The following is a 25,478-nucleotide window of genomic DNA, read 5'->3' as shown; positions in this document are numbered from 1 at the left end:
CTGATACTTTCTGAAACACCCTTAACAGATAACATTCATCTTTTAAAACCAAGCACATGCTATTCAACAGAAATGCAAAGTAAAGGATGCCACAGAGATGGACAAAGCATGAACCCAATGCTGCCCACATTTAAAAACAAGCAGTTTAACATGTATGAGTTGCCCATGGAAGCCCTAAAATATTATTACACATGCCACTTGTAAGGAACTGAGAAGTCATGCTCCAATAAAACATCTTTGACACTAAATTATGTGCTAAATCTTCAGCTGATCCAAGTTATGTTGCTAAGCTGTAAAGCAAGGCTCTGGCCCCTATGTTGAAAAATATTTCTGAATTTTTACAAATGGAGTTCATTTTCATAGTACCTCTCTTTAAAAAGAAAGCTAAACAAAACCTTTCACATGTACTGAAAAGTGTTCAAAAACCCACAGATGGATTCTTATCCTCTATGTAGTCTATCAAATCAAATTAATTGGCTTATTAAAGACACAGAACTATGGAGGCACTGTGTTCATTATGCCACATACTGACCATGAAAACTTTATTACAGGAAATATGGAGAAACAAAGATGCAAATGTTGAATGCATAGTGAATTGAATGTATACAGACCAATATTTACACGAGTACTACAAGTTTACTTTTCCCTAATATTTTTATATAAAAAAATTTAACTGACTTCAAAACTCGAAAACATAACTGATATCAATACAATTTTCTGTGTCAAACTTACAGCAATGATTCATTTTGATAGCTTGGTATGTTTGCCAAAAATATGATCTCAAATTCAGAGGAATCAGATCTCAACTTCCCTGAACATTTTTTATATAAAAGTACTGTGTTTATTTCCTTTAACTTGCCAATAAAATAAGTCATTCATGTATAGACAGTGACTGATACTGGAGTTTAACCAACATACTGTGCACATGCTTTTAAATTGAAAATACTGGTAAGATATTTTCAAATATAATCTGCAAATATATAGATTGTACAGATGAAGCAGCACCAGGTAAATACAGTATATAAAAATCATGTATTTAATGAAGCATACATTTGTATTACAGGATACAATTATAGTTTTGCCAACAGGTTTCTGAATTAAAAATGTATTTTAAAGGAAATTTAAAATATATTACTGTCAGGTGATCCAAAGGATTTATAAAAAACAAAATCTACAACAGAAACAAACATAAATACGTGGGGATTTGTAACTTAAAGCCCATATCTTTCAGTCTGATCTGCTATGACAGAGACACATGTTTGCACAGGGAAAAAAAACAATAGAGGTTTGCATAAGTCTTAGGCTCTGACTATGCAGGCCTAATCAGGTTTGCAAACTACTGCATAGGTGCATCTACTCATAGAGATCAGATTTCAGGATGCAGGACTTCAAATCAGCCACACCAATGTTCAAAGCAAACACTCTGGGTTGATTTATGCTACTGTAACTCAAGGGGGAAAGGACAAGATACAAAGATTTCTCAGTGTCTGACTGACAACTTCCCTCAAACTTTTTCCCTAAATTAAAAGTTGCATTTAAACCACACAGATAATGAGGATTTTTGTCTACATTGACCTTGAAAAACAGAACTGCAAATTGCAACCCACATTATAAAATACAATAAACTTCAAAGTGTTTCTGTAGAAATAAAAATATTAAAATAAATTTACTGAATTATGCTTATTCTTCACCTCTGTAAGTTATTGAAAAGGTGAGAAAGTGTCAGATATTTTGCTTTGATGTAACATGCCTAATATCAGTATTGTGCAAAATTGCAACTTAAGGATTATTTAGAATTTTGAAATCCCAACAAAATACAATTTTTTAAAGAGAAAAATACACTAAAATCATTTCACCTTTAAAAATGTTAGGAACTACTATTTGGTATGTTAAGCTTTGTTTTAAATCCATTCCATTTTTTACACTGAAATCTACTTTTCAAAATTGCAAATTGATTAAGTTTGGGTCTAAATTGATTTACAAATCACTGCATGTCAGTCAGCTCTGAATAATCACATTTATGTAACAGGCAAAAAATCTGCTTAAAATCCTTGAACATGTTGCGTTCATTTCTTCATAATCTGTTCTCTGTTTAGCTACTCGCAGTGTGTGCATGCATACGTTTTGCTACATCATAGACGTAGGTTATGTCTGGTCGCTTCTCGGGATCTGGGTTGATGCACATATTAACTAATTGTCGCAGCTGGAAAAGGAAAATAATGTGTAAGAAGTCAACAAATATTAGCAGTTGAAAAAAGTGCTCTCTCACCTTCTTAAATAAATAAGACTGAAACTGTGAAAGCGTAGAACTGCATTCAGTTTTATAGTATATGGGACCTCTCTCTTCACTTTTACAAAGTTTTAGAACCATGTTCTAGAGCAACCCTTTGGGCAGGTGTGCCACAATTTAGTGCTGCACCCTTCCCAAGTGCCACTCCAATCCTCTTCCCCTACTTGCTCTGCTTTCTGCTCCAAGTCTTGTGTTCCCTGCCTGCTCTGTTGCTCTGCTTTCTGCCCCATGCCCAATTTGCTGTGTTGTTTCCTGCTCCCTGAACTGTCTGCCACTGTACTGCCTGTTTTCTCCTTAACCTGATGCATGCTGCTCACAGAGACTGCCGTGACACCTGTCCCGCAGGTTGGCAACCCTTGTTTTAGAGTAATGTCAAGAAAAAGTGGATAATATTTTGGTCTCAACTCTGCATGCTTGTGAATAAGTTTAGGTGTACATATCTGAATTGAATCATGGTAATGATTCCACATGTGTAAAAGGTTTGATGTGATAGCAACCCTTCAGTGGGTTTTTGATTCAGCATAATATTCTTTTAAGTGCACAACTTCTTGACAGAAACATACTCAAGAATGTTTCTATCTACTACTAGAGGAGTGGCCAACATGCAGTACATATGCCATAAGTGGCACAGAGGTGGCATGCAGTAGATCGGGGAGGGAGCAGGGAATACAAATAGGAAAGGAAGCAGAAAGCAAAGCAGCAGATCTGGCAAGGAGTATAGGGCAGGAAGCAGGAAGAGGATCAATGTAGCACTGAGAAAGTGTGCAACTAATTTGTGGCAGGCCTGCCATAAAGATTGCTCCTCCCCGCCCACCCCCCAACATTAGTGCATGTTTTTATCATTAGACTACGCATCATGTTCATATAATTCTGTCAATTCACTGGTCTTTCAGAGATCACAAATTTAGAAGAAGGCATTCAGGAGAAAAGTTACCAGACTTTTTAACTACCTCCTGTTACCTTTTGGGGAATAAGAAAAACTTAGGATTTTTGTCCTCTGCTCAACAGCAAATATAGCAAAACCTTGGTACCATGATTCTTCAAAGGCACAACAGGCTGCATATTCAAATCTGCCTTCAAGTAGCAGTGGCCCAAACAATGCATAAATCACAGTAATACAAGCTATATTTCTGTACAGTTAAGACTACAAATTCAAATACTTGCATATCAGAAAACTTAGAAGTTGCCTGAACAATACTGCTTGTATTCTCCTGTAAAACATGTAAAACATTTTTCCCATTTATGTGCTTTGCACATTCAGAGTCAGCCTTTATACTGCGTGTAATTTTTTGCAATGAATCTACACAATCTACAGAAGGCTGATTTCATTTCTTCAATAGGGGGTTTCAATATTTTATTAAATGCAGATGTTTTTGAGTAGTACAGTTACTTCACTGTTGAAAAGGTAGCAATTTCATTTAAGGATAAAAGGATTTTCAATTTAAATAAATTGTAATAGATTTGATATTAGAATCCTTTAAATATGTTACACTAATCATAGGAATTTAAGATTAATTATATTGCTTTTAACAGCCAATATATAAAAACCTGTTTCATTGACAGAAGCGAATAACGAGCTAGATCAGTGGTTTTCAACATTTTTTCATTTGTGGACCCCTAAAAAATTTCAGTTGGAGGTGTGGACCCCTCTGAATTGCAAGTGTGCGTACTCACATACTTTTGATTGATCATAGTTATCTTTCATGGACCCCTTAGACATAGTCTGCAGACCTCCAGGGGTCTGCGGACCACAGGTTGAGAACCACTGGGCTAGATCATTTGGAAGGGAGAGTGATGATGTTAAAAATACGTCTAATAAATAAAAAACTGTTATTTTTCAATACAAATTATGTGATGAAATAGATCTTCAATCCTGCATAAAATAAGTAGGAGGCTGAAAGAGAGAACAGATATATCAATAAACTCAAAAGCAGCTGCACAGCAACTGGGATGTCTTATATATGACACTGAAAATAGTAGGAAAGTCCAGAGTCCCAATTCTGCCGAATCTTGAGAACTGACCCCTTTTGAAAAGGAGAGATATATAAAATTGAATCTCTCCCAAATATGGCTGTGGTCCCATAGAGACTCATATACATGTACTTACTCTGTGCCTGTGAGAAGGCAACTGGACTGCTCAGTGCATAAAAGTCATGCCAAGATCCTTGCAGAACTAAAACATATAGCCATAGGTAGAGGAATGAAAAATACTGCACAACACACCTGAACTGAGTCTTCAAAAAGACTTAAAATATGAAAACGATAGGGTGCTTTGCTCAGACAGGTCATTCTGTGCCATGTCTTATGATGCCCACTACAATTGGAAGTGACATTCACAGAAACTGACAAATGGATGATAAAAGCTGCTACTACAGACCCACAATCTTCGAATGACTCGGTGATCTTCCCCTCAAATTGAACATCTATTCCCCTGCAAGTGCGTATTTCAGCCCCAAAATCTTGGTCTAGTCGTTGTATTTACCAAATTGCACTATGGAAATACCACTAAGAAGTGAATTCTCTGATTCCTTGAAGCTTTGTATCAAGGTGTTGACAGAAGTTAACTGAAAAAAATTAAAAAAAATAAATGTCCTTTGAAACATTCCAAAAGCAGATGCAGCACTCCAAAATAGTACCTCTTTAAATGATGTACCATTGTGAAGCATTTCTTGTTATATGAAAGGGGCATCATAGGTCTTCCAAAATCCCATAGTGCTCTGCTCTCCCTCCCCCCACCTCCACGGGGAGGTGTCACTCAGTCGCAGGCTGAGTGACAGCAGACAAGCCAGCAGAACTTGACAGTATGACTCCCAACCCCAATCTGCTTTCTCTTCTCTCCTCCCTCTCATCAGAGCAGAGATACAGAAGGGACTGGAGTTGAAAAACCCAGTCATGTTGTTGGGTCCCTTGGTGCTGAGGATCCCATGTCCTATGACTGCATCAGCACTCAGGGACCCAGTGATAATGTTGGATTTTTTTACCACAGTTCCCTCTAACTCTGCTCTGGTGAGAGGGAGGAAAGGAAAAGAGTCGATTGGAGCTTAAGAGTCATAATTGGGGTGATGGACAGCCAGTGAACCTCCACTGCCTCCCCTGTACTCACTCATAGACATTCTCCACTCCCTCTAATGCCCCTGGGCTGGAAAGTGTTTTGAAATGTTCCAACAAGGGGCACCACATGGGCTGGCTGAAAAGTTCCCTTTCGAAGCATTTCCCAGGCCATTTCAGTTAAAAATGTTTCAGTTGTTACTTCTGTCTACACCCTCAGTCTTCTGAGAGGCATGGAGTCAGGAGTCATGTTGGACTCTTTTATACAGTATTCTGCTTCTTTACATACATTAAGGAGTATCTATTTCTCTAAGAGGCTTCTTTATCAAATGCCTCTGATGCATGCAACATTACAGATGAGCAGAATTTGAGAATCCCCTTGGAACAGACAATGGGATACCAGTGTTAGTAGGCTATGGTGAAAGAAAACTGATGTTCCCTATCTAGCATGGTCTAGATAAAAAGCTATGCACTGAAAGACTAGAGTTGTGACTGAGCTGGAAGGGCCTCCCATTCCATCCCCAAATTATGCCATTCTTTGGCTCTCTCCTTAACCTCCTTTATGTTTTTAGTACAATGACTGTCTTCAGCCTGGAGCTTAGCCTGATACAGGAGCAGCAGGACACATTTTCTTTAGCTGTAACAGGTTTGTCAGTCACCAAATAAATGTGTCCCTGAAGTCATAAAAAACCCCAAACCACTAAACCATGAATGGCAAGAACTCTGCACTGTTAGCCAGGTGAAAAACTAGAAATGTTGTTAAAGATTCCAGTTTAAAAAAAAAAAAACTGTAGTTGTTCAAAGCGAAGAGACCCTTGTTGCTTGCTTTCTTCATCTAGACAGGAAAGTCAGCAGAGAATACATTACCAATCTAAATCTGCTGGCCATTTTTTGGCCTAAATATTTCTAGTGATTGTACAAAATCTCTTTAAAACCTCTGTACTTTTGAGAAATTATAAAGCACCCAAATCATGATACATAAAGGGACATGATAAATGCAATGGCCAAGATCTTAAAATAGTTATTTTGGAGAGGGACAGAAATTACACAAAGTGGTATAAGTGGTAGACTCAAATGGTAAGAGACAAACAATCTGAATATTACCTATTTTTCTTATTTTAGTATAGTAGCCAGAGACCACTTTAATACTAACCACTCAAATACCATAATAATGAGCACATTTCTCTCTTTTACATGACCATTTTCATGTGAAAGCATAAATGAAGAACGTCAGAATTGCTATATTGTGTCAGCCCAAAGTCTAGCCTAATATCCTGTTTTTAAGGGTAGGGACAGAAATTACTGGCATAAGTGATTGGGAACCAGTTCAAATCTGTAACACAACAGAAGTTCAGTGTACATAAACCTCTTTCAAAATGTGTGAAACTGGTTTAAGATAAACCTGGATGGATATAGTATCAGACTTGAACTTCTGTCCCACATCACCTCACAGTCCCCAGAATCCCAGGATTCCTTGTACCTCTCCTGCAAGCCCCCCCTTGAAGGGTGGGTAGACTAGCCTTGGCCCAAGCTGTCTGCTCCAGCTGATGAGGGAGGCATTTTCTATCACCCCCCGGCTTCTGTCTTGGGCCAGTACAGATGTGTAGCTGCATTTCTGGAATCAAAAGTGAATGTCTGTTCACTTGTTTATAGGTTTGTAACAGGGGGCTTCCTCAGGGCCAGTCTACCAATGGCCTGCCCACCTGTTTCTGGGCCAACCGCCCACCTTCTTGCCTGCCATGCCTTGATGATATATAATTATGGTATTAATTAGGCAGGAGGATGCCCATTTTTTTGCCCTGATGCCAGGGGGCGCTATCTGAGGCTCCATTCCTCTCCTACACCGCAGCCCAAGCCTCACAGATGGCATCCACTATTCTTAACATCACCAGCCCCACACTGGGCCCCAGAATCCTCCATTCTAAACCCCCAACTAGATCCCTCCAATCAGGCAGCCTAATCTGCCCTCATTCTGGGCTGCCTAGCTCCCTGAACTATTCCCCCTCTTGGGCATGGTCCCCCTGAGACCTTTGGCCACAGGCCCTGGCCTCGCCTCCAAGGCCAGTCGAAAGCCCCAGGCCCTCAGCTCAGGTGTCCTTCGTGATGCCCCTTTGACCCTTCCAGTCCTGGCCCCAGCATTGACCAGTCAAGGGATTTCAAGTCAGGTCTCTGAGCCTCTAGCCCCCTCTCTAACTTGGGTCCACCTTCTTGACCCTTCTATGGGGTAACCCACCCAGTTGTGGGAACTGGAGTTCTTAAGGCGCCCCAACGTGCCTTTCACCGGGGTGGTAACTGGCCTGGCATTTCCTGGAGGCTCCCGTGCCACTGGGAGCCCCACCAGGCCACCCACTCCCGGCAGGGTGTAGTTTTAGGTTATGCCCAGGACCAGGGGCCTGGTTATTCCCTACAGCTCCTGCCTTTACCTCCAGGTGTTGTATGTAGCCAGGTGATGTTTCTGCCTTGTCTGCCAGCAGCAAACTGCTGTGTTTATATAGGCAGTCAGAGACCTAAAATGGCTGCTGCCATCAAGCACCTGCTGGCTGCTTGGCTCAGCCCTTAAAGTGGCAGGCACCAACGGTGTCCTGCCACAAGGTTGAATCTACGCAGTTTAGACTAACCTGTGAAGAGTGAATCAATAATGATTGATTGAGCTTTGGGCTTTTTGGCTGTCTGTACTCAGCCCTTGAGTCTATTGACTGTGATGATCTACCTAGATATTCCTTAATGGGACCTAATTTTTACCAAGCACCTGGCTCCATGAAAAGCTGGGCTCCTGAATCAAATGCTGGGGCAATATGTTATAACTTTACTAGAAGTTTACTGGTCAGCACTTTATAGTTCTGGGAGGTTGAGGCAGACAGAAGTGGACATCATGCTATAAGTTTGGGGGTAAATTTCCATCACGTTTTCTCATGTCAAATACAATATACTATAATAAAAAGTTAGACCTGCAACAAGTTAATTCAATTATCAGATAACATAATTTTACATGCCAGTTGTACCTCAGAACTAATTAAAATTAGCATTCAGGAAGTTTTTCTAAACAGATCTGCATTATGTAAATAAAGTCTGAAAGGATGCAGGAATCAATGTATAGTGAGTTTTTTCTTTCATTAAATTAATTCTCAGAGAATATCAGCATTCAGGTAGGTTTCAGTGGGTACGTCTGCACAAGATGCTGACTGAGTAGCAGCCGAATATTACCACGCAGTAGCGCGTCACAGCACTAACAGTGCTAATATCTACTGTGTGTTAGTATTAGGCTACTGCGCAAAAGCGTGACTTAAAAGACATTCCCCAGCACTACTGCATAGTAACTCTGGTTACTGTGCGTTTATTTAGTACTTGCCTACACAAGTACTAAATAAATGTGTGGAAATCACTATGCAGTAGCATCTTATGTAAACGTACCCACTGATACCTGAACTTTACTGATGAGTTGAGTGTACTTCCAACCTGGACAAAGTTTGAGATCTACATTTTCTAGTTTCCAAGAAATGTATACAGTACTATTGTGCTCTGACACATAGTTTGTCTCCTCATTAGCAGTTCCAAAACTGCACAATATTTTCATTCAACTTAAAAAAATATATTTTTGGGCACATAGATATTTATTAACACCTATTTTTCAAAATATTTTATAACAGATATGAATCTTTATGTTAGGACAGATCAATGTTAGGACAGATCTATGACCAGGTTACGAAATGCCTGGACACAGGAGGAGGGGTGGATGTCGTATACTTAGACTTCAGGAAGGCCTTCGATACGGTATCCCACCCCATACTGGTGAACAAGTTAAGAGGCTGTGATGTGGATGACTATACAGTCCGGTGGGTGGCGAGAGGGTTGGCTAGAGGGTCGCACCCAAAGAGTCGTGGTGGATGGGTCAGTCTTGACCTGGAAGGGTGTGGGCAGTGGGGTACCGCAGGGCTCGGTCCTTGGACCGATACTCTTTAATGTCTTCATCAGTGACTTGGACGAGGGAGTCAAATGTACTCTGTCCAAATTTGCAGATGACACAAAGCTATGGGGAGAAGTGGACACGCCGGAGGGCAGGGAACAGCTGCAGGCAGACCTGGATAGGTTGCACAAGTGGGCAGAAAACAACAGGATGCAATTCAACAAGGAGAAATGCAAAGTGCTGCACCTAAGGAGGAAAAATGTCCAGCACACCTACAGCCTAGGGAATGACCTGCTGGGTGGCACAGAGGTGGAAAGGGATCTTGGAGTCCTAGTGGACTCCAAGATGAACATGAGCCGGCAGTGTGACGAAGCCATCAGAAAAGCCAATGGAACTTTATCGTGCATCAGCAGATGCATGACGAATAGGTCCAGGGAGGTGATACTTCCCCTCTATAGGGCGCTGGTCAGACCGCAGTTGGAGTACTGCGTGCAATTCTGGGCGCCACACTTCAAGAAGGATGCGGATAACCTGGAGAGGGTCCAGAGAAGGGCAACTCGTATGGTCAAGGGCCTGCAGACGAAGCCCTACGAGGAGAGACTAGAGAAACTGGACCTTTTCAGCCTCCGCAAGAGAAGGTTGAGAGGCGACCTTGTGGCTGCCTTTAAGTTCATCACGGGGGCACAGAAGGGAATTGGTATTTATTCACCAAGGTGCCCCCGGGGGTTACAAGAAACAATGGCCACAAGCTAGCAGAGAGCAGATTTAGATTGGACATTAGGAAGAACTTCTTCACAGTTCGAGTGGCCAAGGTCTGGAATGGGCTCCCGAGGGAGGTGTTGCTCTCCCCTACCCTGAGGGTCTTCAAGAGGAGGTTAGATGAGTATCTAGCTGGGGTCATCTAGACCCAGCACTCTTTCCTGCTTATGCAGGGGGTCGGACTCGATGATCTATTGAGGTCCCTTCCGACCCTAACATCTATGAATCTATGAACTGCATTCTCTATTAATACTTGATAGCTAACTTTTTTGCTAATGAATTATTTCCATGTTATAAAGGATACTGGAGTTCTTGCTCTCTTACTGTATCACAAAAGAAGTAGTCCGAAATATATATATATATATAAAAAAAATTAACTGAAGTGTATGAGCATACTGTGTTTAGAAATGAAGAAAATATAACATGTTTTGTTTTGTATCTGCTTTCAAAACTAGAAACTATACAGAGGTAAGTAAAAGTGAAATCTATTTCCCTTTCCCAACTCTAAGACCTTCTATCTGGGCCAGACTTTGATATTTGCCCCTTGGCTGAGAATCCGCATATCCAACTTCACACTTAGCTGCAGTGAAGTAGCCCTGCAGGCAGGCCGACTTCAACGAACCACTAGTGGTATCATCATTAAAATTCTGCTGAAGGTCACCATGGTAACCGCCTGCTGAGGCTTCGCTGCTACACTCGGCATCTCCTAATCAGCTACCATGTGAAATGCAAATTCAGACAGTCTGAAAATTAGTCAAGAAGAATAGAGGATGAGGATGCAGATATGTGAAATATTCATGTGCTTCATGGAAAAAGGAAGACAGCATGAATGACACAACAAAGAACGGCCCCTGACATTCTTGCTATCATTTTGCATTATTGTTCACACCCTACTGTATTTCTAGGCCTGCAGTTCTGAAGTTGGTTATATGAACTGCCATATTTGTATTCTATAAAAAATAATAATTAAAAGTGGCCATTGTAAAACAATTAATTGGAAAGCCACAGAAAGAGATATGCTGCCCAAACTAGATCGAGCATCATTAAACCCTTCAGAAAAGTCATTTATTTAGCCTTTTTAAGTTTGGTTTTTATTTCAGAGAGGAAAACAATGTCACCATAAATGTGACAAAACAAAAAACTGGACAGCAATCTTTTATTAATAGCCCCACCACTGTCTTTGAAAACAACAGATTCAGGATTCAGATTACAACTTTCATTCCATAAACAAAGTTGCACAAAGCTTTATGTTTATTAAAATATTTCAGATATAATGTTTATATGAATTTCCAACACAATGTTTAATTCATGGAACTGAATTAAATTAGAATTGGTTGCTAATCTCTCTCCCTGGGTTTGCCGCTTGTATCGCTTTGCCCCCTTCCTTTCAAAGTGGGAAAGAATTTCAAAACTAGGACTTCAGTACATTAACAAGCAAGCATTTATATTTTTCTCATCCTATTACGTTGGTCCTGGAAAAAAATGTTTGCAGCTATTTTATTCCCTTTTTCCCCCCATCTAATTTATTCCCACCCCCACGCCCCCCGCCTCCCCAACCGCCAAAACATTGATGCATTAATGACAGTAAATAAAACTATTAGCATGGAATCAACGCAGGTACTTTGGGGGCATATGCATCTCAAATTAGCTCTGAGTATTGCCCTATAATCCTAATCTGCAAATCTTCTGTGACTACAGCTATGGGCCATTAAAATTTGGAATGTGTCAAATGTGCCAAACTGATATTTTTATAATGTAGATACAAATGGAGTCAAAACAACTCTGAGAGCTAGAGTGCTGGATTTTAATCTCATATAGATGACTATGGAAGAAGGGCTACTGCATCAATTTATTGTCATGCATAACCTCATATAGTTGAGCTTTTAGAAATACATAATATAGATATACAGTTCAATACCACTACAACACGCAGCAGAACTCATTGTGCTATTTGGAAAAGCACCTGTACTTTATCATACTTGTTAGAAAGCTTAAAAAAAAAAAAAAAAAAAAAATATATATATATATATGGTGAACATATATATATCTGCTGCATGTTGTAATGGGGTGCATTGTATACACATACAACCCCCCCATTACAACATGAACACACACACATACACACTCGTTCACCATGCAATAGAGAGAACTATGGTCCCTTGATTAACAATTCAAACAAATTAGAAAATACTGGATGTTCCAGCCATTAAATCCAATGATTTAAAAATGACCAGAAATGGCATTCTAGACTAACATTTAGGCAAGCTGAACAAAATTCACAGGACCAGCTCCTCAGGTGACATAACTCAGTACAGATCTACCAACTTACTGAACCTATAGAATGACTGTATAAAATATGGATTTGTTCACAGAAAGGAAAATTACTTACTTCCTCTGAATAGTGATCTGAAGGGAGAGGTGGATAGTCACACTGTTCTATTTTCTTGCACAAGGAGTACAAGTTCATTTTGTCACCATAAAAGGGACTCTGCAGAGCAGCCATCTGTTTAAAAAATATTAAGATATCCATTCATTTTTTTTAAACATTTCTTTAGAAAAATCTATTTTATCATTACATTTGAAGCATTTTTATAGCTACAATAACTTCTATTTGTAGTGTAAAACTTCACATAAATCAGTTCACTTATTTAAATGTTCTGATCCTGATCACAGTACCGATACTGTAATAATTGGTATCTATTTCACAATATAGTTTTACTTGTTTTTCCTTACTAGATTATTAGTCCACTAGACTAACAAGCAAAACCTTTTGCTGTTTATGTTAAGTATTCTTGCCCCACAGCAAAAGAGATAAAAGAAAACATTTTCCCTAAAAGGCCTGTTGAAAACAACTGCACATCTTATTTATTTGAATATAAATTTGATCTAATGCAATTATCTGTATTTAAGATGTTGGGTTACAGCATTAGCTTTTATACTTGCATTTAAATACTGAATTATAGTTTAAAAAGTAAAGGTTAAGAAAACCAGAGAGAATACTATCGTATTATTTCAGTTAGTTTAAAAAAAAATGTAGTCTCAGTTCCATATGGAATTCCGTGATCTATTCCAAAAATCTATCCAAACTACATTAAAAGTATAGTCTCTAATAGTAGCTCACAATTCCTTTAAAAAAAAAAAACCCAAACAAATCTCAGGTCTGTAAGCATCAGTACAATTTCCATGTGAAACTAAGAACTATAAGTATCTCTGTCTGAGAAAGACTGTTAAAGAAATGGGCAACTGAAAAATGACATTAGTGAACCCACCCATTTAAAGTTATGGTGAAACAGAATATTTAAAGTGCAAACAAATTATTGTGGCTAGTGGGATTATACGTTTTAAAAATTCATTTAAAATCTCTGCATTCAGTCTGAAACCTTCTTAATCTTTGAACCGCAACAGTATGAATACTGCTCTGAGTGCAATGCTGCCCCAAAGTCAGTCACCCTTTTCTACATGTGCTAATAAGTTTGATTTTGGAAGGACAATGTGTACATTCCCCAGACAGGCAGAGTATGTGTGAAACATGCTAGTCCATGCTGTGCTACTCAGTGAGCTTCAGCAGGGACAGGACAAGCTGAAAATGGCTCTCATCTGTCTTATAGTCTTCCAGATATAACTTTAACTCTTTCATGGTTTAAGCACTGTTGATATTATGATGGAAACATGAAAGAAAAATAATCAAAAATGTATTTTATCAACATCTGCATTAAAATGGATATAAAAATCCTTCAAATAATTTTAATACTAACTTGAAATAAAAATAACATATGTTAAAGGTCCCACTACACATATAATAGTGCACTCCCAAAAATCATTCTAGAGCTACATTACACTGATAATGGTAATGCCTATATTCACATGACAGTAATTTCCTACTTTATTTTAAAAAGAAAATGTTAAAATGCAGAATAAAGAATAAAAATCAACTACAAAATCTACATGCCAGCAGAAAGTCTAAATAAATGCACAGAACTCATTTTCTTACACTAGGTATTCATTAAAAAGTACTTTTGTTTGAATGCTGCAGTGTTAAAAAAAATTCTGAATGTCCCCTAAGGAGTTAAAACAGGAATACTATATTTTCATGCATCTCCTGCTTTGACAGATGAAAAATGTCAACTGTCCTGTTTTTATTTTCAAGCTTTTGCACTATTCATCTGGTTCATTAGTGCATCTCGCTGCTGCCCCTGACAGCTGCTCGCCCTCTCCTCCCAGCAGCTGAATTTTTCAGGCTAATTTGATCCTCCACACTGAGACGATCGCTAGAATGATTGACTTGCTCCCTGACCTCCAGGGTCTGACTTTCCTGATTAGTATTCTGGGGGTGTCTGAGGGACGAAAGCCCACTGTCTGTCTTCGGGGCTGGTGGCAGCTCTCTCTCTCTCTTTTTTTTTTTTGAACTGTAAGCCACCAACCTACAACCCTGTAAGGATGCAATTGCTACGCTGAACAATAAAAGGGAATGTGTAAAACCTACTTTTCCATGTAAAGGTCCATGTAGCAAAAGCACAGCATCTTGATTTTAATTAGTAAAGTCTACTTTGTTGCATATCAATTAAAATTCCAGTGGCAGTATTTTTCAGTTTCAGGAATACATGAAAGTCCAAAACATACCTAAAAAAAATCTTAGTAGCCATGCAATTTTTATATTTAGTAAAATGTAAACAGATTACAGAATAATAATATAAGTATATATTAACTTTAGTTAATATTTAAAAAATTAAAAAAATGAAGTTACATTAATGCATAAAATGTAATGTCAATTACATCTTTATTGAGAGGTCATGAATATGTTATCTTCCCCCCACCCCCAACTAAACTGAAAAGGATCCAAAAATGTATTCCAATAGATCTTAGCCAAAAGGCTGAGAATTAAAGATAAAATTAATACAATAAGTGCTTTAAAATGCCAATTATACGCAAAATATGTTGCACAAAGAGGCAGAGGGAATGAGATAGAGTTACCTTTAAACCCAATTTTATTTTAAAGGAAGTTTCAATTTCAGCATGCAACAAGCTTAAACAATGGTTAAGCACCCCTAATAAAGAAAGTAAACTTGAAGAGCTGAAGAGATAGGTAACAGTTATTATTAAACTCCTTTAGTCTTCATATTTATTTTACAGTATAGAACAGACTGAACTGTGTTAATTTGGAGAATTCTGCTGAGAGGAAAATGTAAAATTGCAATTATATTAAAAACATGAAAATGCTAATTATTAGCCCATAACTTGAGAGACTCTCAAGCCCCCCCCCCCCCATAAATAAGGAACAAAATTATAATCAATCAACACATTATAACCAGTCTAGCATGCTTAATGTATCAAAAACATAATATAACTGCAAAAAAGCAGCATAACATGTTACAAAACTAAGCTACATTTTGAAGATTTTTAGATACATTTAAATATGTATTTTATAATTGCAGTATAAGAAATCTACCAATTTTTCCATTCTCTCCATATCTTATTTAAATACTAATTCAGTATTTAAACTTTTTAAACTACTGAAAATAATCTAGTGCCATATGGAAACTCTAATAATCACTGGAATAAAAAATATTCAAAAGGAGGCATTTCCTAGCTTATTAGAGATGAAGATACAGCTTCTCTTTCAACAAGACCACAGCCTGGTATCTATTTTATGGAAATAATCTTCAAACAGGATTCATAATAATAACTTTGAAGTAGCCACCCTAAAAATATAAAAACCCCAAATGCATATACTGTATTATATACAGTGCATACAGTACCAACAGGCCTATTTAGGGACAAGAGTTTTTGTGAGCAATAAATCACATTGATTCCAATGTGGTAACTTTTTGTTCTGGATTATAAATTAATTTTAAAGCCTAATTAATGGTAATTATTTATTCAATATTTTTATTGTTTATCAATAAGTAAGCTTTTTTTTAAGTTTCCAAAAGTTACCAGGAAAGCTAATGACATCAGAATATTCTCAAGGCCCTCATCCTGCAATGGGATTTCCTATTGTTTACACTTGTATTTGTGTAAACACTTTCATCTCTGTACTGAATATATACAGTGAACAGTGATAGGGGATAGGATAGTGATCCTGTTTCAGATGTATGTTTCAAATGCTATCACATGTGATATATTTACTCCTGTGAACAGTCCCAGTGACAGAACAATAACATTGTGTGATGACTTGAAATCTATGGGGCAAGAATACAGCTTATTTGCACTGAGTTCTTCATAATAATGGCAATGAATTAATCAACCAAAAACATAAAAGATATTTAATACAAAAAGAGTGAAGTAACTTCCCTTGAAGTCATATACTATTTATAGCTGTAACAGACTAAAAGTATTTCCTGCAATATCCTACCTTACTCACAGGTGTTGATCCTTCTGGAAAACTTTAAGTGAGACTGCTGAATCACTGAGGCAGGTAGTGTATTACCTCAACCTGAATCTACACAGAGTGGATTTTGGATTTTTGGTTGGGCACTCTAAAGTAGGAAAGCCTAAGAAGCAACTCTGCTTCCTGAACAGACTCAGTTGAAATTCTCTTACTGTTAAAATTTTGACCAGCCAAACTGAACACCAGCCTGGGGATAAGTTTTGATTCTAAATATGGGAAGGCTTATTTTGAGGCACAAGGCAAAGAGATGTAGTTGCTTTCAGTGATGTAGTAGGCAAGGTTTTTCTTCTTATTATAAGTTTTTATTTGCAGATCTACAAAAAATATGCTGCAAAGACTGAGGATGTAGTTGCCTTGGGAGCCAATCTTGCAAGCCTCTCTCATTAGCTTAAATTGAAGCATGTTCTATGTTTTTACTTTGTCATCTCATTAAAAACATGTGAGTTTCCTAACTTGCATCTCCATTGTAGAATTAAAAAATTGACTAATTGCACTAGTTGTAAGCAAGGAAAACTCAAAACAAGATAGTAATTTTAACCTGTGCAATAAAACTAAGCTATAAAAATTAAACCAGTTAAACTTTTATGTATTGCAGTTTGATTTTTTTTATCACTGAAGCTAGATTTCAGAACATTTGAAATGAACGAAATATACAAAAATAGCATTAACATTAGTTAGCTGCACACACAACTATCAGTTATATTACATATTCATTTAATATATACATTGTTTTCAAACTGAGTTTAACTAAAACTAGTTAAAATGTGTGGAGGATATTAGCTTTTCATTACCCATTCAAGTCTATGATCCTTACAGAATTAAGCCTGAAGACCTGATATTCAACAAATTACTGTCAACCTCTTCAGAAAGTTCACTAAAAGGCAGGTCTTGAGCAGGTCATTTATAATGCATCTTGTATTTCAAAATTATTGCAAGAGCTCACATTGTTGAATATAAAAATAAGGTTATCTATACTTCTGCATGACTTAAAACCAACTTCTCAATAAGAAGCAAAATTTATAGATTATAGAAAAATACCTGATACATTTTATAAACCAAAAGTACATGAACATATTAAGCTTACTGGATTTATCTATGTTACCTCATACAGCAGACAGCCTAGAGACCAGATGTCAGATTTGAAGTTGTATCCATTTTCATGTATTCTCTCAGGAGACATGTAATAAGGTGTACCCACTGCAATAAATGTAGAAGCATTTTTTGAATGAAAAAAATAGTTATGCTGAAATGCCATGCAATTGTAAATGTTAGATGGTTTTTAAAATTCTGTATCTTTATATACATGAATACTAATGATACAATTGATTTTTTTTTAATTGAAGATGAAGATAATGTAACTGAAGTGATAAAGACCAACAAAAATGTAGCCATTTCAATGAAGTGTTGAAAGACAATCTCTAATTTAAAAACTGTAAACAAATTGAAATCTGCTTATTTAAATAGCTTCCAAATTGCAAACTTTCACAAAATAGATATGAGATCTCTCTAAACTTTTTATCTTCAATAAAACATTTCTTCCCTTTTTAAATGCCTATAAATTAGAACTGGCTGAAATTACAACATTCTAAAAACTATTCTATTTTGAGATGAAAAACGTTTTTTAAAAGGTCCAGAAATATTTTTTCCCTTTTTTCCTAAAATAAAACCACATACATTTATAAAGACAACTGACACATTTTGCTATGGCGATCTGAAAACAAAATCAAGCCTCTGATAGGAAGGCAAGGATCTTGAAGTTTGGTAGCCAGGACTTACAGGCTCCACAACAAGGGTCTGGAAGCCCTGAAAGCCCCCAAATTACAGGGGATTTTATGGGCACCTGCTGCAGAGCTGGAGTTTCTAGCCACCCAACCTTTATAGCAGACTTGGGGTAATCCATAAGGCAGATCTGACTCAGTCACAGATCCTGGAGTTTCCAGTCCTGGAGCAGTCTTCTAGAGACCTTCAACAGCCACTCAGATTTCATTAAAAATAGCCAGAAGTTTATCAAAATAGATATATAGATATATATTTCCATGAAACTCTTCCATTTTGATGATACCACATTTTCTGATGAAAACTCCTTTCTTTAAAAATATCTAATTAACTCTTTTTCAAAATGCAGTATTGCCTGAAGGGTAATGATCAAAAGAAAAGTTAAAGAAAAATATTCCTTATCCCTCTGCAAAATTGGTCGGGTAAATTAATACAGTCAAACTCAGCCAGCAAAAGACACAAATGTCCACTCATTTTTATTTGAATTTTGCTGGAATGCTTACTAAAATATTCAAACTTGTATAAGTAAGTTGCACGTTCAATTAATCAAGCCCATTACAGCATATGTATCTGATAAATCAGTAGATAATATAAATTGGTATATCAAATAACAGTAACATTAGACTTAAAATTCAGACTATCCACTTGAACTTCTTGGGGAACACATATTACAAGAAAAATATTTAATTGGCTTCTGCATTTCTGAACTAGAATTTTGTTACAACACAAATTATCAGTACAAATTTTGGAAATGGGATACAGCTATAATATGGACCACTGCAAGTTTGAAGAAAAAGCATTTGAATAATCAAGGCTTATTGTATAGTTTAAAGGCAGAATTTTTTTGCTTTTACAGAGTGCACAAGCTCACTCAATATTTTTATTGAATCATTTCCAAATGTGTGAACTTTTATTTTATTGTGCTTGCCTTGATGATACACCATGTATTTTTTAAGGGTCCTCAAAGTAAATCATAGGTTTTTTTTCAGAAACAGAGGAAAGCATTTCTAGGATTTCTAAAGGTATAAATTCTAATTCTCAAATTAGAGATATGTCAGTACTATCTTACCACAGTCAGGCCATGGCTGCTGTAATTCATGGTTTTGATAAGGGTGGAAATACAACTTTGAGAACAACACCAATAATCACAAAATAGATCAGAACCGACAGAGAACAAACACAACCTTTTTCCAGATACACAGAGACACAGGCCATATGTCGTCTCTCAGTGAGGATCTGGCCCTGTAAGTATTTAAAAAGGAACTTTAAGTTTCAAGAATAGGTGGGTGTTGGCTCATGCTCCACAAAATACCTTTTAGCATTGGCCTGAATATGGGATCATCACAGCTGTCAACTGCAAAAAAGATCAAGAGTTTAAAATGGGTAGGGAGGTGGAAAACAGCATCTCAAAATGATGGAGTAGTGTGAAAACCACTGAACCTCTCGGGATGGTTCATATTTACTCACAGCAGTGGATGGTCAAGAAGGGATTGACTTTTTCCTATGAAGGTAAGGGCTATGGTGCGAGTTTTATAGACACAAATATCAATAAAACGGTCAGAAAAAGAAGCGATACTGATTTATTGAAATGTTTAGCCTGTTATTCCAACTGAGATTCTCAATAGTAATATTTTTAAAGCATGTGCATTTAATGATGGTATTTTGACAACCTAAGTACTGTATTTGACAGTGTCTTTTATTTCAAGGTACCACATAAAGTTTTCAAATAATAATTAAAAAAACCCCAGCTGTCAGAAAATGAAAACTGGAAATGGCAATTAAACAACAGTTTGGCTTGATATACTGTAGCACCTTTCATACTTTTATCATCCTTCTTGTACAACTTTTAAAACATAGCTGAGCTCACAGTTTCCAGGGGAAACACCACTTCCCAGATTTTCAATCATATTTTACCACTATTAAAAATACTATGATTTAGTATTTTTATATACTTTCCTTTGGCACAATTAATTCAATGTGGAAAAAAAACAAGTTTAAAAAGTAATCTGGTTCTTAACAGGTTACAGATATGCAGTTTTTGTTGCTCTAAGATATAAAGCAAGTAACTGGCAGTGAGTAATGTGCCAGAAAGAGGCTTCACAGAATCCGCAGGGGGCAGCTGAAAACACTCAGGTTTGAAGGTTCATAGTTTACCAAAAGCAAAGGTAATTTTAACCAGTAGCTCTGGGAAACTCACTGATACATTAGGGGTTTGATACGAGTGTGAAAGATTGATGATAAGGAAAAAGAAGTACAAATGCTGGCATTTTACAGAGTTTAGCCTAGTATAACACCTTAGCTGCAATATAAACAGAAGCCTCTGATGACCAGCAAGAACAACAAAGCAAAGATATTACAGCATAAACTCTTCCTCACTGAATTCATATAAGATACCTAATGATGTAGACAATATTGTTATAATACATTCAGACCAGTTTGGTTCATGATATAAACCAAAAAAAAAATGTGATTATTTGTAAGGCATTGCAATTAGAATGTTAGAGATTTTTTGTTTTGCAATTCATTGCTAGTAACAATAATTTAACTAAAACATGCTCTCTTCCTCAATCTTTTAAATATAAGAACAAAAGAGGTCTTCATCATGAGTACTGATATTGAAAAAGACTGTGATTTTTTTAACCTTGCAAACTTTGTTGAAGCAGTGGATGTGATATAGCTTAACCTTAAGCTAGGTATCTGACACAGCTTCCCAAGATGTTCTCATAAAGCTAAGGAGATGTAGTCTAGTTGAGATTCCTATAAAACGAGAGCATACATCATTAAATAATCATGCTGAAAGAGTAATCATCAACAGGGATCCGGATTTTTCGTTTCCCACAGAAAAACGGAGTAAACCATGGATTCTACCTTTTACCAGAAGCAAACGTGGATTTCTTGTTTTACAAGAGAAACCCATGGATTTTACCATTTTGCAATAGGCTCCTTGCAGGCTGCTAGAGAGCAGGAGGAATGCAAAGAGACAGGGGGCGCCATGTGCACGGACATGCATGTGGTTCCAGGCAGGCTGTAAAGCAGCTCCAGCAGGTAAGTGGGGGAGAGAAGGAGTTGGTCAGGGCTGAGGTGGGGCTTAGGGCCACAATGCATGGCTGCAGGGCCCCAGCAGGGAACAGGACAGGGCTGTGGGTGGTTCATCCAGGGGAAGGGGAGGGTCAGCTCCTCCCTGCCATGCACACTCTTGGGGAGCAGGGGGAACCAGCGCCCCCCAGATCTGTACCCAGGACTGGTGCAGGCTGCGGGCTTGGGCTCCCACCCTTCTTCCCTCCTCTCCCCTGGGGCCTCGAGAGCCTGGTGAGAACCACCTGGTGCGGCTGGGGACAGCAGGGCTGTGCAAGTATCTCCTTGCCACTGCTTTCCCCCACCCCCCCACCCCCACTGCCCTGGCAACGTGCCTCCAGCGACTGCCGCTGCTTTGAGGGGTGCAGCCCTGTGCCACTGCGCTCACTGCAGACCCATGCACAAGAGGTGCATCGTCGGGGCAGTGGGGAGGGGGGCAAGCAGCAGGAAAGAGATCCCCATGCAGCCCCACTGTGCCCAGCCATGCTGAGTCATGCCCACCAGACTCCAGAGGCTGTGGGTGGAAGAAGCAGTGTGGGAGCTCAAGCCCGCAGCCTACGCCTGCCCCAGATACAGATCTGGGGGGCATGGGTCCCCCCTCCCTCTGGGAGTGTGCACAGTGGCGGGAGCCGTCCCACCCAAGCCCCCTGCAGTGGGGAGTGGAGGCAGGGGACTGTGGACCCAGGTTCGTAGCCCTGGCAGCTGGGGGCCCCCTCCAGCAGGGCTGGGGGAGCAGGGGCTGTAGGTGGGGGGTGAGGGGCACCAGCAAGGCTGTTTGGGCTATGGGTGGGGAGTAAGGGGCACCATCAGGGCCAGGGGAGCTGGGGGCGGGGGGGGTGGGGGGGCTTCAATTTTAAACATGGATTGGGGGGGGGGGTTAGCAGAGAATTTGTGATTTTTTTTAATTCAGCAAAACCAGGATCCCTGGTCATCGATGGCTCAGTGTCAAAATAGGAGTAATTTTCCAGGTGTCTATTCTGAATCTGGTACTATTCAATAACATCATTAATTAGTTGGAGGACAGAACTGAGTGTATGCTTACATAATTTAAGGAATACAGCAAGTTGGAAGGAGCTGCAGACATTTTATAGGACAGGTTAGTATTCAGGACAACTTTGATAAATTGGAAAAGTGGTCTGAAATAAATCAGATTAAATTCAGTATGGCCAAGTACAAAGGACTACACCTTGGAAGGATCAATCAAATGTACAGATATAAAATGGCGAATGACTGGCAGGGGTACTTCAGAAAAGGATCTGGGCTTTATAACAGATAGCAAGCCAAATGTGAGTCAGTGCAATATTGTTACAGAAAAGCCAAAAGCCTGCTGGGAGGCACTAATAGGAATATTGTGCGCAAGTCACAGCAAGCAATTCTTCCACTTCATTCAGCAATGTTGATGCTTCACATCCAATATTGTGCCCAGTTTTGGGCACCTTACTTGAAGAAAGATGTAGATAAACTGGAAAGTGTCCAGAGAAAAGCAAAAAAGAGACAAATTATCTTAAAAACATAATACCCGAGGACAGGCTAAAAGAACTGGCATTATTTAGACTGGAGAAGAGGAGCATGTGAAAAGTGTTGAAACAGTAAAAGGGTTGTTATACAGAGGATGGGAATCGATTGCTTTTGGAGACCATAGGAAACAAGATAAGAAGTACAGGGTTTAGACTGCAACAAGGAAGATATAGGTTGAATCAAGGTAATTACATTTTGGAACAGATTACATAGAGAGGTGTGGAAGTCTGTAAATAGCAGTTAGATGAACATTTCCCTGGATGGTTTAGGTAGAGATGATCCTGCGCTGGTGCACAGGGTGGGACTCAATGACCTCTGAAGATGCCTTTTAGCCTTATTTTTCTATGATTCAGCATTTATAAATGCTGTTGCTGATTTACAGAGAACAGATCAAGTCAAACAAATTAATTAGTAATATTTTTATGAGATACATATTTGGTTGCTAAAGGCAACAGAGTTAACATGTTGAAATTCTATGATCCTTTCATAATCAGGAGAACATAAAGTAGGATGTCTGTTGCATTTGGCACCAATATAACAGTTACTGGAATACTCTGTCCATTAATAGTGTCCATAATTCAAAGAACGGGAAAGATCAGAGAGGCTGTAGAGAAGAACCGTGAGTGTGATTAGAATATCACATAGTAAAAGACTCAAGAGCTCAGTCTACATCATGTATAAAAAAATGATATGATCATCATTTATTTACACAGAAAACAAAAATTTGGTAACTGAAGGTTCTAATTAACTACTAGAATAACAAACACTGTGGTACCACTGGCATCTTTTAAATCAAGACCAGGTAGTTTCTAAGATAAACTCTTGTTCAACCGCACTTGGTCTATTTTATTAAGGAGTCAAACTAGATCACAGAGGTCCTGAAAATAAATCTATTAGATTGGTGTGTGCATGCTACGGGTAAGAACACACCAATTTCTTTTTGGATATTTGTTAATATCTATAATTTACATATTAAAGAACTGTATCTTTGATTTTTCTATTTTATGAACAGCCTCCAAACTGCTCCTCTAATGAAGGAGATGAATAAAGCCATAAATTACTGGCCTCAAACATAATATGAGACGGCTATCTGTGACAAATTATAGGCTGGTTGGTGGATCATATACACTCTGATCTGCTCCTGCCCACAAGAAAGAGAAAAGATTCTCCACAGGTCCTGAGATCCATATGCAAGGAGAGCAGGGTCAAGTGCATTTGTATCATCTTTTCTGTAGTCCACTTTGACTCTACATAACCCACTTTAATGGAAGTATATTGGAGTTCCTGACAGAAAAGTTTTCATGGTCAGTTACTGTGGTCTCAATGCAGAGGGTACTGCACTTTCAGTAGATCAAGGGATTTACAAGGAATGGAGACCATGCAGACCTTCCTCTCTGCCCCCAAGAGGGCACTCTAGCCATGCAAGTGACAACTGTCTGCTGTATGCAAAGAGCAAAGCAGCCACCAAAAACATGCCATGGAAGAATTGAAGGGTTATATTACCTTTATACTGAATTCTTCTTTTTATAGCTAAGCTTTATGAGCTGCCACCAAAGCCATTAATAAATTCTGCTTTTAAGATGTGCAGCTCTCTCTAGCTGGAATTCAGAAAGGAAAACAGAATGGCAGCATACTGAAATCAACATTAACTACCTATTTTTAAAACACAGGGTGATTCCAATATTACAGCTGTGTATTGGGAAGGAGGGAATTAAATGTCAGTACATCCATCAAAGGCCATAAAGAGAAATTAAGAAAGTGTGTCCTTGTTCTCAAGCATCTCTCTAGTCAGTGCAGATGCAGAAGTTATATCTAATTCTGATACGAATGCATGCAGAGTTAAAAGAATACTAACTACTCATAGCCAAGCCTCTATAACTACTGCAACTTGTTTTAAGAGCTCTGTTTTGAAGTTTGAATATTTTGGCAAATGTAATTTATTTATTGGACTTTCTTCATAATCGACAGATATAATGGATAAGTATTGGAAATTTCTTCATATCTCTGAGATTAGCGTATGGACAAAGCTCATAATTCCTGTAGTTGTAATTTCTTTTGGGCTACAAGGACTGTGGAAGGAAGTAGAGAGGAAAAAAAGGGTTACTTTCAAGGAAAGAGTCAAAGGAAACCATATCAGAGGTATCATGAGAAATCTTTTGTTGCTAAATATCAGTTGTATCAAGAATGTCATAAAAGTGATATGATAAATTAGTGTACTAACACTGGTGCTAAGTAGTAAGTAAAGTGCTGATGTGTTTCCAGTGTAGACTTACTTTAAATTAAAAAGTTCAGGATAATTTCCTGGGGTTCACTCTTCCCCAGTGCTACCAACAAAATCCAGCTTTAAAATAAAATTGAGTTTAAAAAAAGGTATCTGTTTTCTTCTTCCCTGCTGATTTCTGTTTGTAAGAGAGGCCTTTAAAAGGATCCTTTTGAACCTTAGCTCAGTCTCCAAGCCCTGTATAACTGATGTCCTATGGTGAACCTAAAAATAAAGTACTGAAGCAATTGTTTTTCTTACCTATGTTTTTGATTTATAACTCAAAGGAACAGACGAACTCTCCCTGACTTGTGCTCCTCCTCTATGGCATGGTAGATTAGAAATTTACTGGTTTCTGCAAACACAGTAAAGTAATGTTTGTTCCCGCTGCAGCTTGTTCACATTGTTGTTTTGTGTACCATATTTTTTACAAGCATTAGCAGACCCTAATCTATGATGA

At 38.2% G+C, this 25,478-nt stretch overlaps 1 protein-coding gene across 7 annotated transcripts in view; it reads right to left on the bottom strand.

Annotated features, from left to right (window-relative positions):
* Nucleotides 1-511: 511 nt before the first annotated feature.
* NEK7 (NIMA related kinase 7) overlaps nucleotides 512-25,478 on the bottom strand; it is a 136,795-nt gene continuing 111,828 nt past the window's right edge. For 4 of the 7 annotated variants that reach the window (XM_059728435.1, XM_014602922.3, XM_014602923.3 and 1 more), the window contains 4 exons: nucleotides 19,478-19,519; nucleotides 17,492-17,586; nucleotides 12,391-12,504; nucleotides 512-2,203 (listed from right to left, as the gene is read on the bottom strand). In XM_059728435.1, the coding sequence (XP_059584418.1) occupies nucleotides 2,093-2,203; nucleotides 12,391-12,504; nucleotides 17,492-17,586; nucleotides 19,478-19,519 (362 nt within the window). In that variant the 3' untranslated portion in view covers nucleotides 512-2,092. Of the gene's footprint in view, nucleotides 2,204-4,397; nucleotides 4,464-4,772; nucleotides 4,855-12,390; nucleotides 12,505-17,491; nucleotides 17,587-19,477; nucleotides 19,520-25,478 lie in introns of all 7 variants that reach the window. The other 3 variants (XM_019491189.2, XM_019491191.2, XM_019491190.2) reach the window with 3 other exon arrangements.

Source organism: Alligator mississippiensis, chromosome 5 (assembly GCF_030867095.1).
Source record: "Alligator mississippiensis isolate rAllMis1 chromosome 5, rAllMis1, whole genome shotgun sequence".
In the NCBI taxonomy this organism is placed as follows: domain Eukaryota; kingdom Metazoa; phylum Chordata; order Crocodylia; family Alligatoridae; genus Alligator; species Alligator mississippiensis.
Note: the sequence above shows the minus strand (reverse complement) of the source record. Positions and strands in the feature narration are given on the sequence as shown.